This window comes from Poecile atricapillus, chromosome 1 (genome assembly GCF_030490865.1).
Source record: "Poecile atricapillus isolate bPoeAtr1 chromosome 1, bPoeAtr1.hap1, whole genome shotgun sequence".
NCBI lineage: Eukaryota > Metazoa > Chordata > Aves > Passeriformes > Paridae > Poecile > Poecile atricapillus.
In genome coordinates, this window is record NC_081249.1 from 124,501,135 (window position 1) to 124,521,376 (window position 20,242).

Below are 20,242 nucleotides of genomic sequence, written 5' to 3' on the forward strand. Positions count from 1 at the left end.
CCTCTCTTCCCAACCCCACCATCAACAAATTAGAGGATGATTTATGCCAGCAATTGAGCCTGTGCAACTGCATTTCTTGCATTACAGAAAATCTGCTCAGTGAGATCAGCACAACACCCCAAACATTTGTTTGTAACAATCTTATTACAAGATTGTCTCATTCTTGTGTGTTGTGTCAAGCGTATGTGTGTTAAAACGTGATCACAAATATAGGATTAGATATATCACTCTGGAAAATGGACATAAGTAATAATTCACAGCTCTCCTGTTTCCTGCCATTCACATTCCCTTCCTCTCTCTGCCCTCCCCTGCAAAAAGAAGAAAAAGAACTTGTAAAAAATCCCAAACCATAAAATGGCAGATTCACAACATTCACAGATATTTCCTGAGTCAAGGGGAGAACTGCCAACAGAATGATTGTGCTTCATAAAGTTATAATTTTTCAGCTTGGACGGGAGAGTTGGTGATCCTGCTGTGCTAAAGCATATGCTGCTCAATGAGTCACTGATGTTTGGGTTTTACCAGAGGGTGAGAACACTCAGTTCAGCTGTACCTGTGTGGAAAATCTCACCCCCCCTTTGGATATTAGATGAGCATGTTCTTCCTGAAATGAAGTTTAATAATTTTTTGTTAGTATCGCAAATGCGTATTTTATTCTGAAAATTTATTCATATAGTTAATGCCCCAAAGCACATTTTGTGTAAAAAAACCCTCAATTTTAAAAGTGATGTTCAGTATGTTGCATCATCATCTTCCTGAATCTACTGAAAAATGGCTGTTTTGACATCATATAGAGATTTAAGTAATGCCTTATTTCCTTTTTATTCTGGTGTAAAGGCCAGGTTGCAGATGATTTTCTATATAAGAAACAGACCTGTATTTTAATGTCCTTTTATACATTTAAGGTCCTCTTTGAACCCAAATTTAAAATTGAGAATGGTTGTGCAGAGGAAATCGTATTTCCATCTTAATAACTCCAGCGAATTATTTCTCCTGCCCAGTTCATCCCCTGGCTCGTGCATTTGCACACACATCCCCAAGCTGAACTCATGCTTTTGCAGGGTACAGAAACTTGTGTTGGGGAAAGGTCACCTTGTCCTCTTAACTCCTGTGTTGTTGAACAGAGGCCCCAAGTTCAGCTCACAAGGAGATGCTATCTTTTAAGCGGAGGCATTTCTTTGTCAGCAGAGATCAGATTCAGCTGACTTTCAAACAGTAGCGTGATACAAATTCAGCAATTCATTCAGCATTCATCAATTCAATACATTTCCCCATTCAAAGGGATTAACTGTGTTCTAATTAACCAAAACAATCTGTGTGTAGTATTTTGCCTTGGTGTGTGTCTACATATGCTGTTCTGTATTATTTTAAAAAAAAAAACATTATGATGAATTAAAACAGGGTATGAATTACAGTGTTTTTAGATTTGAGCTTTGCCATTTGTTCTGCATGCATTTTGTAGGTGTCTGCAGTTTTCTCACCTTAGTTTAGGTGTGTAAAGTTAGAAAGGGTGGAATTCATGGACCAAGTCAGCTGCCTTTGGAAAAATTCAGAAAGGTTTAGTAAACTTGAAGCTCTGAAATGATGTTTGCTTATGCATAGCTCTTGCTAAGAGCCTGCAGTTCTTTCCCATTCCTCTGTGGTAAGGTTAACACATTAAAAGCAGTTATTCAATGCTATTGATTATTGCCCCCTTGGATTTCAACATTTGCAGGTCAGCTCAGAGGCATCACCTTGGACTTCCCAGATCCTCTGAGGCTGGCACATCCAGTTGCCTATTCCAGAGAGTCACTTTGGCTGGAAAGCTGCCCTGAAAAGTGCAAAGCATGCCTGTGAGGTTCCTTTGGTTCCAAAGTGCTTTCAGTGTTTTTATCCGATAATCTGTATCAACACCTTCTGGAGGTTTTCAAAGTGAGGTGTATTAAATGGTAAACATCTAATTGTGGTGGTGTAAATTTTTTGTAATGCTGGAAGGTGCATTGGAAACTCTTTCTTGTCACATTTAATACTCTGAAGTGTCAGTGGTACATAGGGAGTGAATAAGCTGACCTGTCATAAAAACTTGAGTTTACTCTGTTTGATAAGTTTATGATCTTCATGTCATTTTCTGTCTTTGATCCTTATCTTTTTTAGTTGATAAACTCCTTACTGTGAATTATCACAGTATATTATCCCCATTTTGAAATAATTAAATCAAGATAATGACATTTGTGCTGGTTTAATTTTTTCCAGTATGAGTTTAGCTGCAGTGGTCTGGTTCTGTGCACGTAGGCAAACCACAAAGCAGATCTGTTCACCTGTGGTTTTAGCTCAGTACAGCAGATTGCAGGCAGGCTGCAGATTTGACTTCTGGCAGCAGTCAGCTTAGTTTATTTTAACTTTCATACATGTGTTAGAATTTATTGGATACATGCATTTATATACTCTGACAAGTAAATAAAATTAATTGATGCTGAATGTTTTTTGGCCTTTGATTGTTAATAAAGCAGCTAAGCGTGTATTTGGCTGCAAATAAGACAAGCAGAGACCAAGTCACTTGAGGAGAAAGGGATCTGTCCCAAATGACTAATTGGCGTAAGATTGCTAAAGTAAACTTCAAATAATTTTTCCTAAAATAAGAAATTGAGCATGGTCTCTGAATCTTTGCTGGGCAGTTAGTAGAAAAACAACAGGCTTGCTGAACTTGGCATCATTTCAATGCAAAATTTTGCATAGGGCAAACTGGTTTTGACATAATGAAGTACTAGAGTGCAACTTTTGTAATGAGAGATGTTTGTTCTCTTTCGAAGGGTGAAGGAATTATTAAAGCACAACTCCAACTTCACTTTCTGCTAACATTTGATTTCCTTTAAGTTTCAAATAATGCCTGCCAGCTTCCACCCTCAGAACAGCACAGCTACATCTAAGGCCTCGTGTTTTGTAACTTTTCTATTAGTACTTCAGTTTAAATTGATTTTCCTCCCTCTAGCATGAGGCTAAGCCTAATATTTCTCTGCTCAACATGAATCAGAGCTGGCATTCCAGATTCTGAAGACTAGGGTGAAAAGACAGAAGAAGAAGGGTGGTTATGGTTCATGTGTGCTGTAATTCAGTTGCACATTGATGGAGCAAATGATAATGCTGCACTCAGTAGTAGGGAGAATTTTTTTGGACCTTATTGGTAGGTCCTTTTGATCTTCCATAATTGACTTTGGTTCCTAATGTTGATTTTGGCTAGATGGTTATCTTTAAGTTAAATGTCAATATTTAGAAACAGAGCTGACATCTTAAAATAATACGATTGTTGTGGCTAAATTAGGTTTATAGAAGTTCATGAGGAAGCCCGAAAGTTTGAAGGCTAGATCATGGCAATTAATATCTCTGTTTAATAAAAGAAGATAAATGTTAATATGAGTAAAGTTGTTTTTGAAAGCTTCATTTGTTTTTTGGCTGCCACATCTGTTGCCTTTAAATGAGTAGCAGTTTTTCACTGAAGTAGCACAAAACAGTCACCTTTTTCTTCTAGAAGCTTTAACATAATTTTTTAAGCAGAAATTGAGACTTGCATGAAGTAGTCTGGTTTTGTCCTGATTTACCCCATGCAACATTGAAACACATCCAGTGTCAGCCAGCTGTGACTTAGAGGCAGTGTAATTTCATGGAAGTGAGTGGGAAGCAGAGGGATATTCCACAGTCCATTGCCACTCGATGGAAAACTTGGGAGTGTAAGGTCAGCCTTTATCAGACATCAGGTAACCCATGAATGGTTTTTTTTGGGGTTGAAAATTAAATTAAAACAATTCATGGCTACAAGTACCTATTTCTTTGTTACATGCATGATGTAATTATTTATGTAATATATATTATATTTAATTTATTTAATATATGTTTCACTGTTAAGAAAGCATTTTGATCTCAATTGACTCCCCTTTATGAGGGAAATACGCAATATTTTATTAACATAATTACATTTATTTTATACTTTTTCTTCTAATACCAAGCTTTCAAACTCTTACCTCATTACTTGATAAAATGCTGCAAACTGTGCTCAGCTTTACACTTTTTTGTAGATGTAGAGGGATTTTTAGAGCAGAAGGACACTGATTAAACAAAGCAATACCTTACCTAATGTGTATAAACCCCACAAGTATTCAATTTTAACTACAATGATTGAGAAGGTATTAAATCTTTTTCTAGGATTTGGAACATCATGCATGGTGACTGCAGTTGTCAGTTACCTTCATCATTAAACAATGTTTAAATAATAAGACTGAATTTGTGTCGTTTGGGCTTAATGTCATGTACATCCCTTGGCTAACCTGAGGAACAAATTGTTTTCTGAAAACAAGGAAACAAATAAATACCAGAGTGATGATAAACAGTGGTGACCACAGTTAATTTTTCTAAACTGTTGTTATCAGAGATCAAAGCTGGTTTTATGCATTTGTTAATTCAGCTACTTTTATTGGACAAATTCATAAACTATGGAGTGATGCTGTTAGTTCAACTGGTTGGTTATTGTATATTTTAATTTACCCCATCACTTGAGGTCACAAATATGTTCAGTGGCTACTTCTATAAAAGAAGAAGGCCAACAGTTGCAATATATGTACTCTCTAGTTCTGTACTCTCATTTTTGTAAGAACCTGTGAAACTAGGTTATATATATACGTGTGTGTGTAAAAATATAATACAATATATATAAAACATATATATATAATATTATATATATATAAAATATATATTAGTGTAGATGTGGGTGTGAACATTTGTTAAAATACATGAAAACATTTGAGTTTAAATATATGTATTGGTGTGCTTTAAGTGTACTGAACACACACACACACACATATTTTTTGGCCAGTCTCTTAAGAGGCCACTTTATAACTATAGCAACCAAGTTGAGCAAAATGAAATTGCTTCCTATGACCTTCAAAAGAAGTTTCACCATTTTCTGAGTCTGTTTATCAAATATTATTAATGCAGAAAGAGAGAGGGGGAAAAAAAAGAGAGCAAGTAAATAAATCAAACCCTCTGCTGTAAAACCAGTTAAGATTTTTCTGTTCAAACTTATGACATATCCTCAACTATGTTCTACCTATACAAGAAATAATTGTTTGTTTAATTGTATTTTAATTTTTCAAGGGTTTAGTATTGTTGTTAGTTTTAAAATTGGTTATCTTAATTTTTCCTATACTATTTTTTTGATTTCATGTGACATAAATGATAACATTCAATACTGTGATGTTGCAAGTTTTCATGATGGTTTGCAATATCCAGTAATTTTTTTTGGGAAAACTGCTCTAAGGACGTAAGTCAGCCATAGTTTACAGATCTCTGCATTATATTCTCCTTATGACTTTAGAAACCAAGCCAGGATGCAGAAGAAAAGAGGATTATGGGTGTGACAGGCAGGGAACAGGACCCTGATGGGCTTTGGTCATGTCTAAGTGTACAAGAGACCAAATATTTTAAGCATGGTGAAATCATGTATAACCACATGTCATGCAGTTCTTTGATACAGTTAAATCAGTCTCAGTTGCCTATTCTGTAGCCTATGGAAAAGTCTTTTTCAGAACTTTATTAATTGGATGTTAAAAAAGAAAAAATATTTATTTGCCTTCTCAAGGCACATGTATTTAGATTTTAGATTTATCACCTGTTAAACTAAATGTATTGTTAAGGATCTGGAACACTGGTTTGCTCTCTAGTGGTACATTTTTCTAAATTCAGTTGTTTTCAAAGTTTTCTTATTTCAAATAAATAAAAAGAGAAAAATAGAAAAAAAAAAAAAAGAAAAAAAGGAAGGAATCTCTTTCAATATTAATTAACCAAGGCAAATTCAGGGAAGGACAACAGAGCTGGGGAAGGGTCTGGAGCACAAGATGAGGAGCTGCTGAGGGAGCTGGGAGTGTTCATCCTGGAGAAAAGGAAACTCAGGTGGGACTTCACCACTCCCTACAAGTACCTGAAAGGTGGTTGTAGCCAGGTGAGGATCAGTCTCTTCTCTCAGGCAGTGAGTGACAGGATGAGAGGACACAGCCTCAAGGGGAAGTTCAGGTTGGACATCAGGAGGAATTTCTTCACAGAAAGGGTGATCAGATGCTGGAATGGGCTGTCCAGGGAGGTGCTGGTGTCACCATCCCTGGAGGTGCTCAAGAGGAAACTGGACACGGCACTCAGTGCCTTGTTCTCATTGGCAGGGTGGTGTTCAGTCACAGGCTGAACTCAGTGATCTCGGAGGTCTTTTCCAACCTAAATGATTCTGTGGCTCTGTGATTTTGTAATTCAAATTCATCTTTCAATCTATGTATCCTTAGGAAAGTTTTCCATACCATCCATTTATTCTTTGTTAAGTTATAAACTAAATGCTGCATATATAAAATAAAAAATTATTGTAAAAAGCTCCCAACATAACAAACTCTTTCATTCTGTTGTTTTTTATTAGAGAATATTTTTTTCCTTAGGTAGGAAAAGAGGTAAAAAAAGATGAAATGTGTGTGTGTCTGACCAGAAGTGTAAATAGAATCACATTTGTGGCTTTACTGCTTTGTAATTACTTTTGGTACAGAATGCTTATGCTGTTAATAGTTTGCTTGAAAAGTAGGTTAAAAGTCATGTGTTTGAAATGATTATCTACTTAGTCTAGTGACTCCTAATAATGTGCCTGTGTGGCTGTCAGAATGTTGAGCTGGGGAAGAAACACAGCAGTCACATTGCATTTTTCTGTAAATCTTTTATGAAGTAGGAGAGCGTGGTTTAAGAGTATAAATGCTTTATCAGTCAGTATTGTGCTGCTGTCGTGCCCTGAAAGCTTTAAATCTAATTAAGAATTAATTCAAGACTTGATCTGAAGTTGTGTGGATTTTATTAGAAAGGTCTTATGTGGAAAGCTCCTCCCTGTCTGTGCACCCTGAGGTTTCATTATTTTAATACCACGTGAATATGGAGGAGCTTCCATGTTCCCTTGCCTTTAGGAGTGTGGAATGTGTTTTAATTTCATTTTTCCTAATGTCAGAGTCCACAATTCATCAGGTATCCAGAAACTGTTGTCTTAATACCTAGAACTCATACTTGCTCTTTAGAATGGTTGATACAGCAAACTGCTGCTGATAATTAAAAAATTTGGGGATTTGGGGGGGCAGAGGGAGGGGACTGTAATTCCTGTAAAAGCTCTCCCTGTCAGCATTAAAATGATGGAAATTAATGAACCTGTGTTGGATGTGTGACTGTTGAGTTAGTGTGTTTCTCTATGAATTTGTGAATCACAATTTTATCTTGGAAATAAGATGCAAACTCGACTAAGCACATGCAAAGCAAATGCATTCCTTGACATTTGGGTAGAATTTAATGTACAAAGCCAAGTGTTTGCCCATGTGTGTCCATGTATTGTTGAACCAACTGTTTTTATTTTGGTGTGAAAGTGTTACCAAGCTATTTTGATCAAAACCAAAGTACTCACTTTTTACATCATTTTAACTTGAATGCTGAATTGTGGGTTAGCATTTGCCTAAAGAAACTGTACATTCTGAATTGAGGTTGTGAAATAAAGCTCATGAACTCGCAGCATTCCTGGCATTTAAGAGCATTTTTATCAGATTTCGCCCATTTAGGAGAAATGTTGGATTTTTTTTTATGAAACTGAAATGATGAGTAGTAATGGGACAGAAATAGAAGGCAGATATTTCATGTTGTCATATGAAAATGGATGTAAGTTTTCTCGTGTTCCTAATTAAGATAATGTAGTGATTTTTGCTTGGAAGAATGCTTGGTCAGAGGAACAAATAAAAGAAATTTGGTGGGTGGTGCGGGGTTGGAGAGAATTACTTGCAGAAACTGGAAAGGAAGGACATTCTGTCATCTGAAAACTTAATTTCTCAAAGAATTTATGGAATTTTAGAAATGAAAATATTTAGTGACATCTTCAGTTTTGGCTATGAATAATAACAAACTATTTGTGATTGAATAAGTTCTGGCAAGAAAGTTATAGCCAATTGCACAATATCATGAATAACTTCAAGTTTATCTGCACTGTGCTGTTATCTCTCTTTTTTTTTCCTCTAACCTTAGTGGTTCCTAAGTGTGAGGGAATTTTTTGGGAAATCTGAACCAGTTTTCTGGTGAAGAAATTTTTTTAAATTCCAAATTCAGTAGGTCACGCTGGAGATGACATTACAGATAATTTCAGCTGTAATGTTAGTGGGGAACTAACTGAATTATATTAATTATATTAATAAAATAATAAAATAATAAAAATAATATATAATATTATATTTTATTATATGATATATAATAATATATTAATATTATATTAATATAAGAAACTGAATTATATTCATATGAGGAGGACAACCAAACATTCTGTTGTGAAATGCATGATCTCTGTATTTGGAGACTGTAAAATCAACTAACACTTTGATGTGGAAGGATCCTGTTCTGTGATCCACTTCACTATCTAAAATGTGCAACAGGGATTTTATTTAATGGGAAGCAGTGTCCTGTTAAACTGCTGTCTTCTGTATTTTAGGGACATTGGTGCATGACTTCCCAGAGGAGTTTCAATAAACTGAATTACAGCTAGAAGCTCTGGGGGGTTCAGGCAACCATTGGAGTGTGCTCCTGTTACTTGATTTTGTTATCAGTTTCAAATAATGCAGTATTTTTCTGAAGCTCTGAGAAATGTTAACTTCTGGTAAAAATATTACCATTATGGTTTGAGTTTTCTTCCTGCTTATTAATTGAAGTGTTTCTGTTTTCAAGGGAACAAAAGAAATTGAAGGTGAAGAGGAGTCTGGTTTAATTCAGCCTGCAGAAGTATTTGCTCCTAAAAGCCTGGTGTTGGTGTCCAGACTAGATTATCCAGAAATTTTCAGGGTAAAGAACTTGCAATTACTATTTACAATATATCAGGAGAAAAATTTGAGTTATTTTTTAACTGAGTAACAATGACACTACTTTTGATTTAAAATATCTCACTCAGGATTGACTTGGGAATTGAAAAGCAAATTAGATTTAGATTGAACTAGATAAAATTCAACATCTGTGACAGTACATAGCCCCTGTAGGTTAAAGTAGTGCCTTTTTACCCTACAAGCAGTTTAAAACTATATAGGAGGAGTGATACAGATTTTTCTGGGCTCAGTGTACTCTCTCATGAAAAGAGTTACTAGGAGAAAAACAGACAATATTTGACTAACTACATAATGGTAAATTAACAGTGAAAATCTAGTTCTCCTCCATATATAAAGAAAAATGTCCAAGCCTCTCCTAGACTAAATTAAGATGCATGACAGAGATTTGGGACCTTGGATTACTTTCAGCTGGTAAAATATCTGAGATAAATGAAAAGCTTAAATTTCTCCTAAGTTAATACATATTAACAGAAACAAATAAAGTTCAGTTTACAGATCAAGGGAGGAAATCATTCAGCAGTTGTCTTTAGACATTAAGGATGACTGCACCATGTGAGATTAAAAGTCCTCATAGCCCAGTATTTTGTAGCTCATAGTGGCCCATAGCAAATGCAAAGCAAAGTGGGTAGGAACAGGGCAGGCTGTAGAAATAATTCTACAAAATGCTTTCCTAATTCAATGTGAATAATAGTTAAATGACATCCTGAACCAGAGGTGTTGGTTGTATAGAATTTTGATATAATTAGTTCACTTTCTTAACATTCATATTTTACAACAGCCCACAGCACAGTGTTTTACCATTTAACTATGTGTGATATGAGAAGTTGCTGTTGGACTTATTCCTAAGAAGAGAATTACTAAAATATTTGCTGATTTATCAAAGCTACAGCAGTTAAAAGGCAAAAGATGCTGTAGAACAGTTATTTCCTTTTGTCCAAAGGCTTCTTGGAATGTTGGTCTGGACTAAATTATTAGTCAAATTCTAAAGGTGTATCTGTGATTTCTCAATCAAAGCTGGATCCATAATAAAATATGTTGAAATAGTAATATACTACTAATATAAAATATATTTACATTGATATAATAAAAGAAATTAAGTTAAATAACATATGGAATTACTAGTGATTGATACTGGTCTTAAAATGAGCCTCAGAAGCTCACTGCTTAATCAGTGTTCTGCCCTGGGAATCAGTCAGGTTTAAGTCCATTGGAGTTCAAAGCACAGATGAAGTTGTGTTGATTTTTATTATTTTTAACAGTAACTTTTAATAAAGCATTTCTTACATAACAAACAAAGCAAAAATATTACAATTCATTTTAAAAAGAACATACATCCCTTGTAAGTAGCCAAGCTAATTTTTTTAAGTGAGTTATTGCCTCTTTGGCAAGTTACTTTGGTTGGAGAGTACTTCACTGCATAATAACTGTTAAGAAGAACTTATTTTTTTAAAGATTATATACCTAGATCTTTGAATGATTTGACATCTTCTTTCCCTGTGTTGCAGTCTGATATATTTTGTCAACTTTTCTAGGCTTGCCTTGGCTTGATCTACACCGTGTATGTGGACAGCCTGAATGTGTCACTGGAGACACTCATTGCAAATCTGTGTTCATGCCTTGTCCCTGCTTCTGGAGGGTCCCAGGTAAGTGCTGGGGATGGAGGGGGGGAAAGGGTATTTTTCCAGTTAATTTAATTTATGAAGAAAACAAAAAATAAATTCTTGAGATACTTTTGAAGAAAAAAAGATCATAGTTCAGCTGAGTGCTTTCCCTGTGGCCTGTGAGTGCTTTCCCTGTGGCCTGTCTTCTAAAGACAGCAAAAATTCCATTCCAGGATAAGGTCAAAGGGTTAATTTTGTCACTGAGTTGGCTTTTACAGGGCACATTAACAAATTAAGCAGTTTGTGTAAGTTTAGTTTTTAAATGGTAAAGTGTTCAGGAATATTTTTGCTTGCTACAGAAATTTTTTAAAGGCTTTTTTTCTTTGCCATTTTTTAACATAACCTTTATATCAGTTCATTTTTGCATGTTTTCCTTGATGGAGTTGAGGATTCCACTGATCATTTCTTTGATAACTCATTTAAATTTCTATTTTCATAATTTGTTTTTTAAATGCTAAAAAGTAACTCAAATGCAGTTTCCTCAGAGAAATTAAATACTGCAAGTAGCCCACGCATTCAAAAATGAAAATAAAGTTTTCTGGTGAATAGACTTCTTTCTGCTTTTCAATTGTGCTTTCTGTGAGCAGAAAGTCAGGTTTGTTTCTTGATTTACTTTTTATAAATTATTCCTCTATGTTTGTGAGGTTTTGATAAGCCAGTTGAGTCTTCTGTGTTTTCTTTTTGCTTTCTGCTGTGACACTGATGGGAAATGATGGTTATTATGAAGCACACATAATAAGGACCATAAGCACACTAGACCAGAACTACATGTGCAAATGGCAACACTTTGAAGTCAGTTGCATACACAGCTTCCCATCCAACCTATGGATTTTCAACCCTCTTGAAATCCTAATTCTTCCTAAATCCTACAACTTCCTAATTCTGTTCTGGTTTTCCCGTAGCCCTGGCTGCTTTGGATCTTCTCTTAGTGCAGGAAGTGTCAGCTTAGTCAAGCTGTACCTTACTGCTCTCCAGGCCACCATATCTCTGTTTTTTCTGTCCTAGGCTTTTGGTTTTGAAGGGGAGTAATCAGATTTTATCTCCTCATCAGAAACCCTTTTTCCAGTGGTATTTGAGCCAAAAATACGCATTTTTGGTTTCGGTGATCCACTTAACTTCTGGCTCCGCTTCTATCCTCTCTTTTTTCTGCCTGTCTGTAAATGCAGCTTTTCCCAGTGGCTGCTTGCTCTGCTAGAAGAGGAAGGAAAAGTCATGCTCCCCGAGTTGTTCTTTGTTCTGCTTTCTCTCTTCAAATAAAATGCTCACTCATTTCCAGCTTAAGTTTGCTACTGTCAGACTGTCATTTAAATCAGAAATTTCTTTCTTAAGCCTTATGCTTCCAGGGCTGGAGGCAAATTACGGTGATTTAGATGTCTTGGAGTGGGAACACTTTTGAAGCATTTATTTCCAGAAACAGTCAGCTGTGAAATGGGTTACTGACCTGCATCTGAAGTGATGGGGCAGAGCATCTCTGCTACAGCTCAGGGACTTGTTTGGGTTTGTTGGGGAGATTTTTGGTTTTAAAAACCTGCTGTGCAGCAGCCAGAGCTTGCTGCCTTCCTACATTCCCCACCTTTGCTGCCATACAGAGTGAAGATTTACCATACAGAAATGCCCCCCAGCCCATGGGAGTCTGGTTAGAGGTGACTTCTTGGAATCCCTCGCTGCTTGAATGCCATGTGGATTTACTCACAGGAAAGCAAGGGTATTTTGCAATTGCAGTGCTGTTTGGGATGTGATACTCAGGGGCACTCCTTTCACTCCCATTTCCTGCCTCCCTCGAGGGAGTTGTGTTCTTGTGCTGGAAAGGTAACTGAAGTTATAATTCTACTTTAAAGTGTGGCGCAGGAGCACAGGAATAGCAGCAGTGTCCTCTTCAAAACCCAGATGTCACAAGTACGTTCACACTTAATACACTCATGAGGACAGCAAAGACAGTAGATAGCAAAGAAATTCAGTTAGTAATACTGTACATTTTTTTTATTTAAATGGATTTTAAACCTTTTTTTTTCTCCTCTGGGAGGTTTTTTATTGTATTAATAGAAATGTGCTCAACTGCAAGGGAGACACCATCATGCTGTACATTCAAGGAGCCATATCACCTTATGATCACCCCCCAAATTATCTTTCAAATCTCTATTTAACTTTAAATTTCTGTATACAAAATAAATGATTTCTGAAGTATGAATCACTTATCAGTATGACAACAGCTTGTTCATTCTACAGAAATAAAATTTAAAAAAATTTCTTTCTGCAGAAATTGTTTTCTTTGGGAGCTGGAGACCGACAGCTGATACAGACTCCTCTACACGATAGCCTTCCTGTAACAGGCACCAGTGTGGCTCTTCTCTTTCAGCAACTAGGTATGTCTAGGTCTGCTTTGAAAAAAAAGTATTTTTCTAAATTATAAATTGAGGTATTTTCTGTTCTAAATTAATTCTAATCATGTGCCAAGAAAGCTGCATGGTAAATATTAATTTCTTTCAAGTGGGAGAATGACTAACTGTGCCTTTACCCCCTAATCAGACATTCAGAGAATCTTTTTGTGCAGCCTGCCTGTGGTAAGTTATCTCCAATATTAGAGAATCATGGAATTGTTTGGGTTGGAATGAACCTTTAGAAGTCGTCTAGTCCAATCCCACCATGTAGTATCTTTAAATTACTGGAGGCAGAAGTGAGCGTGGCCCCTTTATAATCACAAAAACCTTCATATAAAAAGATTCCCCGCTCCAGTCCCCTTGGACACTGTACAAACTCCAAAGAAGACCAGGGAGGTTTGTAATAAAGCTGCTGTGATCAAAAAGTTCATATAGTTCTGTTGTTATCTGTTACTCCCAATCTTTCAAGGAGATGCTCAAACACAATGCTCATCAAATGTTTACTTGTTCATTACAATTACAACGTTGCATCACTGTTACCTGGGTACCTCAGCACTGATCTTGTCTGCCATTAAATCCTAACACTTTCAGTGTTTAGTTTTAGTCATTCCATTGGTTTGTGAAGTGACTTTGAATCATAAACTTGTAGCAGCTATGGATAAGGGCACAATTAATAATCTTTTCTGAACCTGTGAATCTTAGTTTTACTCTCAAGCAACCAAATGGCCTCAGAATATGTGTTGTCATCCATTTTTCTCTCAAACAGACAGTAAAAATGGATGGAAACCAGAAAAACAATAGTGAAGAACACAAAATTATGTCACAGAAAGCAGTATTGATGAGCTCAATGCCATCTCCTACTAGGATGATTTAATTGTATCTTTCCAAAAAGAATATTCTTCCAAAAGGAAGATTTTCAGTTTTTATAGTAGTTTAATAAAAGAAAAAATGTGTTTAACATGGTATTATAGGTGCTTCTTTACTTCATTACAGTCCTGAGGTTTTACTTGTCTTATTATGTTAAGATGCATTATGATTGCTCTGATCAGATTGCAGGCAGTGTTTTGAATATGGACAGGCTTAATAATTTTTCCCCTTTTCTGAGGACATAAAATGTGGTGTGAGGTACCATAAATACAGCAGGTCACACCCTGTGGTGTGGTGTGTTTGTTCTGTAAATATAGTGTGTGTGATAACTAATTTGAGGCAGTTTTTTAAATCAGTTCTACCAAAGGTTGTTGTAAATGCACAGTTCAGAAAATGACAGAGTGAGGCTTTCAGTTAGTTCTTAGGTAATTAACCTGTCTTCTGGCACCTGGCTTTTGTATGGAAAATTGGGATTGGAGTGTTGTGTCACAGCTTTAGGCTGAGGAAAACAATGAGGACAAATCTGAAAAGTCATTGTAAACATCAGATTTATAGAGGGAAGCCATGAAGATGGAATGGGAATGTAAATATATGGAAGAGAAAACTGAGGACCATCTTTTTCTCTTGTCGTATTTTGCAGGGAAAGTTTTAAAAAGTCCTCTCATTGTGTATAGAAAGGAATAATAAAACTTTCATATGAGAATTTAGCATTTCTTTCAAACACATACTGTTTAATTTAATATTGTTTACCACATGTTATATAGGGGGTTAGTATGTACAGATGGATGTCATGTAAATTCCTAAATCTACTGTAGCAGAGAACTGAAGAGTTTGAAGTTTAACCAGGACTAGATTGTTGTGCTAGCAGTCAAAAATCCTTTAGCTTTATATTTTAAATTTGTGTCATTCCTTATTAGCTCCCATACGCATTCCAGTATTTATACCTCAGATTTACTCTTTGTCTACCGTCTCATCCTTCTTTTCCAACAGTCCTTTAGCCTTTTTGCTGTGTTTTTTCTGTTATTTTTGCTGTTCTTCTGCCTTATTTTCTCCTCCTGACTTCCAGTAAATATTTGGAGGTTCCCTTTTTCTTGCTTTTTGGTGCCTTGTAAGAAGTATGAGTCAGTAAGCTCGTGTTTACCAGATGCCCTTTCCAGTCATAGTGCACATAAGGATATGAAGATCAGCAGAAGGAGGGGGAGAGGAAGAAAGATAAGGAATGAAAACTCAGTGCCTGATGCTTCAACTGGCCTGAAGAAGGGAGAGACTGAAGAAAGTGCTTGGTTATAAAACTTGGCAAATCTTGTCACGAGAAGCTCATAAGCTTACATCCTGTTTCTCTGAAGGGGATCATGCAAGCTCATGGGCAAAAAGAAAAATTGTCTTCCTTCTTTTCTGTTGTAACAGAACTTTGTCTTTTACAAGACTGTAAGAACTATCAGGAAGAACTTGTCTAATGGCCTTTTGTGTCTCCCTTTTCTTTGGTGTGGCAGGGGTGGTGTAGTGGCCTGGTATTCCATAGTTAAGGAATGTGCAGATAAGTTGGCAGGTAGATTTTTTTTTAAAGCAAGTACTTGAACATTTTGTAAAAGGCTGCTTTTCCTACCTCCTATTTCTGACCACTGATTTTTTTTTTTTTTTGTTTCTTTGTGTTTTGGGGGGTGTTTGGGTTTTTTTTTCCCATGTATGCCTCAGTTGCCAGTTGGTGTATCTATCTGGGGATACAGCACAATGGTAGAACTGTCTTGTGTCTCAAAGGACACAAATTAGAAAATGTTTGTGTTTTCATGGCATACCTCACTTTCCAGAACAGCACAAAATTCCATTCCCATGTAGGTGGTGGGCTGTCATCATGTTCTTAGTGCCAAGGCTTGTTAATTCCAAGTTTCTGTTTGGATTTATTAAAAAAAAGAGTTGTTAATACAGCAACACGTGCCTGTTTGCAATGGTTGTTAACTTTAAAAGGAGGGCCAGGAAATATGAACAGACTGTTTTAAATAAATTCTCATTTATTCTCACCTTTCATGTAGTCTTCTGTAGAGTTAAAGGCAGTGAATCCAGAAGAATGTGATAGAACCTACTGGCTCATCCTTTTGAGAAAGTTTATTTTCCTAAGATATGGCCTAATTCTTTCCACTGGAGATCACAGCTGAACTTGTCAGAAGTTTTTGTGCTTCTTGGAACAATATTCACACTTGTTCTGTTTCTTTTGCCTGATTGGAACAGGAGCTTAATGTGTATTTGTCTCCACAACCTGGGCTAAAGCTTTCTATTGCTGTTCAGTACTTCAGTGGCAGCTGTTATTCCATCCAGTCTCGCGTTCAGGACACGAATAATGACATGTTCAGTTATTTCTCTGCTGGTACAGATCACTTCATCCTATCTCAATCATTAATAGAAAATTGAAGAGTAGCTAGAAAAATATTTGTGAACTGCATAAATCACCTTTTTAAAAATAGCTCTTTCTTGGAGGAAGGTGGGCAGCAAGACAGCATGTATCACTATGAATAGATACAAAAGTAATTTCAACATTTATTTTGAGAGCTATTGTGCAATAATAGCCTCATCATGCCTTTTCTGCTTGGCAGGATAACACCATGTCAGCAGATGACCCTCCCTGTATTACCAAGTCCACAGCATATCTGGAAACAGACCTTATTTGTGCTTAGGCGTTAAACTACAGTTGGGAAAAATATCCCCAAAGGTTTTAAGCTTAGTAATAAGGAACAGCAGTGTTTGACATTTCAAATCATACTTTTTTTTTTTTTTAAATTAAAAAAAGCCTAGTATATAGGAATAGTATGACAAAAACCAGGCCTGTAGCTGGATCTCTAGAAATTATTTAATCAACAAAGGATTAGGTGGAAAAACAGGAATTATAAAGTTACTTTTAAAAATTACAAATGGCAGCAAGAAGACTGTCACTACTCTTCTGTTTCTTGCTGTCTGAGATAGTAGATACCCATAGAAGCTTCAAGATGCAGTAGCTTTCTTCAGGCTCAAAGGAGATTCAGGTTATATTTAGGTTATATTTAGGTTAGATTTCTCTCCTGTCTCACTGCATTAACTGTACATTCCTAAGTTTCAGCCTTAAGCTCTTTTCTCCAGACTCCAACCCATCTTGCCTTCTCCATATGGGTATTCAGCAGTGATGAGTTCAGCCCTTTGAATCTGAGACCTAAACCCCCATCTCCCCAAGAGGCAGCTTGGTTTCGAAAGAAGCCAGGACAAAAAAGTTAGTGACCTAAGGAGCAAAACCAAAACCTAAGGTTTTAGCCAGCATTTTTGATTTTTGCACATTTCAAGGACTGGCAACATGAATCACACTGCTAAGTGAGCAGAACAATTATGGAAATTTATTTTCCTGAAGAATTTCTCTCTCCTTTCCAAATACTTAATCAAAGACAAAAGACTTTTTCTTCCTTTCCTTCTTGTTTAGTCTCATATCAGGACTGTTTTCCTATGTCCTTATTTCCCCTGATCTGTTTTATTTGCCTGTGCTTGTTTTCCTTCTTGTATTTTAAATTCACTATTCAAGTATTTTCAGTAAAATCATACTGACTTTATGTTAAAAAGAAAGTAATTTTTAAGTGGTGAAAATGACACTTTGAAATAAATTCTACTTTGAATCTTCTGGATGAGGACACAAGGTAAGGGTGCTTTGGAATCCTGGGCTGTGTAGAAGAGAGATAAAATAGGTGGAATGACACCAACATGAATGGTCATGGTAGGTGGAGCCAGGTTGCTTGGTACGCTTCTCTTTGATTTATCCAAACTATGATGTAATTGAAAGTGCTAAACCTGATTATCCTTCAGCCTTTTTACGTGTCTTAAAATATTTGTAACTAGAAACTGTGTGTGTACAATTAGACAAGATATGAAGCCTCTAAAAAAGAGTACTTAAAAATAATAGAGTATAGTTGAAAACTGCAGTGTCATTAAATATCTGTAATTCCAGATATCAAAAATGATTGATTGATTAGACTTCTAAAGATCATTACAGTTGCACGAAATATAAATACCAAGGCAGATGTTTGTGGTGATGGCAGAGTTGCTAAGCAGGGAAGCACTTCAGTACAAGCACTTTAAAATGCTCCACTCCAGCATTGATGTATTTTCTTAATGTGACTGTTCAATTCCAAATTTCAGCACTGTGACTTGAGGCTGAGGAGTCTGGAGTGTTCTCTGTCCTTTTGCCCTGTCTGCATGTTCTTGCCTTTCTTTTGCATCAGAGCAGAAACTTCTCTGATAACACAGAGAGCTGCTTAAAATTAAATAATTAAACAACAGCAAGCAAGCAAAGAGAAGTGAATTGTTTTCCATGTTTCCATGGAGTGACACTGGCAGAGATGGTTTTTGTTGATTTAAACAGTCATGGAGCCAAACCCTATTACTGTTATATGGTGATAAACCCAGTCAAAACATAATGATGGGATCATATTTTAACTGTCATACCTGTTTTGAATTTTCTGGCATTGTGCAGTCAAATGTACAGAAATAAAAGAAATTATGTGTTTTCTAATTTTTCAGATTTGCTAGAAACTAATGAAGAATGATGGAGGTTTAAGGTTTTTTTTAATATAATGAATATACTGTAATTATTTTGTGTTCAAAAATTTGTTTGGACAAGATCCTACTTGCAGCAGCATTATTTTAATAATTTTTTTATTGAGGTGTGCTTCTCCAATGGAAGTAGATATTTGTATGTGCCATGGGATTTTAAACTGACAGGCTTGCACTTCACAGCTTTGGTTAATTCGTGAAAACCACATGTTTAGGATGGTTCTGTAGTTCATGCCAGTATCATACTACAGATGTTCAGCTCTCAGAAGAAGTCTGTGCACAGGCTGAGAGTTGAGCAGGCTCTGTCCTTGGTTCTTACAAGTCATTTTTCCTTTGGAAGCTGATGTCATGGCACTGGGCAGTCCCCAGGGGCTGGGGAAAAGGAGAGGGGCTCTTTGGCCTCTTTGCTTGGGTTCTGTCCTGGAGCTCAGCCCATGCCCCCAGGGCCTGCCCAGGCCATGATTCTTGTGCCAGGCGATGATTCTTGTAGCCAGCTCCTCACCCGTGGGCTGCCCCTACTGCCTTGGGCTCGGGTCTTCCTCATGACCTGGCCTTGCCTTGTGCTCTCTGTCACTGAGCTCACCTGTGCCAGCCTGGCTCCCTGACTGAGCTCCAGCCCCTCCTCATCTCTGTGGCCCTGGCTGGCTGTACCAGCCCTGCCCAGCTCCTCTTCTCCAGGCACTCCACTGCTCCTGGGTCAGGGCGCTCCCACCTTGCTCCATCCTTTGCCTTCTGCTACGGAGCTGCTGGTCCTGACAGCTGGTGGTTCTCCAGTCCTCCTGCTTACCTTTGAAAAGTCTTGAGCTGATACTTTGGGTATTAGTTCTTTTCATTTAGTATACTTTGGGTATTGTTCCCTTTGATGCTAAAAATTAAGCTTTATAAGTCCTACGAGAGATGAAATTATGCACCACAACTTCCTGATATAATTTGATCCCGGGGGAGAGAGCAAGATTTTAAAATGGTCTTATTTTCTTGGTCTTAAAATATGAACACTGATCAGTTTCTGTGTTCTGCACTAAAGCTGGTTTCATCTGTTTACTATTTTTCCAATGTTTTATTGTTTCCCAACACCCCGCCTCAGAAATTACGATGTGAGCTACTGGGACTATAAACAGTGAAAGTGTCCAGCCTATAGAGTAACATAAACACTATAACCTTATTGTGATAATTAGAAAATATCAAATCAAAAGGAGAAAAACTGAATTATGGTGTGCCTCACATTAGTTTATTTTTGTGGTAGCTAACTTTTAAACCCACAATACTTGTAGAACATGCTATGCTTTACATTTTTATTCTGAATGAAAGTAAAAGTAGCCCTACTGCTTAAAAAGTGTAGCTTCCTTTAGAAAACATAAATCCCAAAATAAGGAAGAGTTTGAAATGAATATTTAAGTTGTTATAGCTCATACTGGCTTCTAGAGGCTGCTTTTGGAACAGTGTTAGGGTTTCCTGCTGTATTCTATCTTTTTAGTTTACTCTATATCATAGACCATATGTATTTACCATTTGCTGCTTTTTACATCAGTATTGTTTAGGGGAGAAGTCACAAGTTACAGAAACAGGTGATCACCAAGAACAGGTTCATACAAAAAGATCATGAGTTATTCGAGGTTGGAAGTTAAAAGCTAATTTCTAACTGTGGAATAAAAAACATCCTGAAACACCTTCTGTTGGGAATAGTAATGCAAAACATTATCAGTACATTTAAGATGAAGTTTTATCAATTTGGGGTTGTCTGATACAGCCATGAGGGGAAAAAGCTGGACTCTTTCACTGTTTATAGACCCTTCAGTCCCATATTTCTAAATCCAGGATATATTAAAATGCCCAGAATTTTTGCTTTTGGCTTTGTTTGTTGACACTTTGAGTAATGTTTGCT

The 20,242-nt window shown here is 36.6% G+C and overlaps 1 protein-coding gene across 6 annotated transcripts in view; it reads left to right on the top strand.

Moving 5' to 3' along the window:
* Positions 1 to 20,242, top strand: part of SBF2 (SET binding factor 2) — a 232,333-nt gene that overhangs the window by 104,414 nt on the left and 107,677 nt on the right. For all 6 annotated transcript variants that reach the window (XM_058858387.1, XM_058858401.1, XM_058858419.1 and 3 more), the window contains exons 4-6: positions 8,740 to 8,853; positions 10,424 to 10,534; positions 12,810 to 12,915. In XM_058858387.1, coding sequence (XP_058714370.1) covers positions 8,740 to 8,853; positions 10,424 to 10,534; positions 12,810 to 12,915 — 331 coding nt within the window. The remainder of the gene's footprint in view (positions 1 to 8,739; positions 8,854 to 10,423; positions 10,535 to 12,809; positions 12,916 to 20,242) is intronic.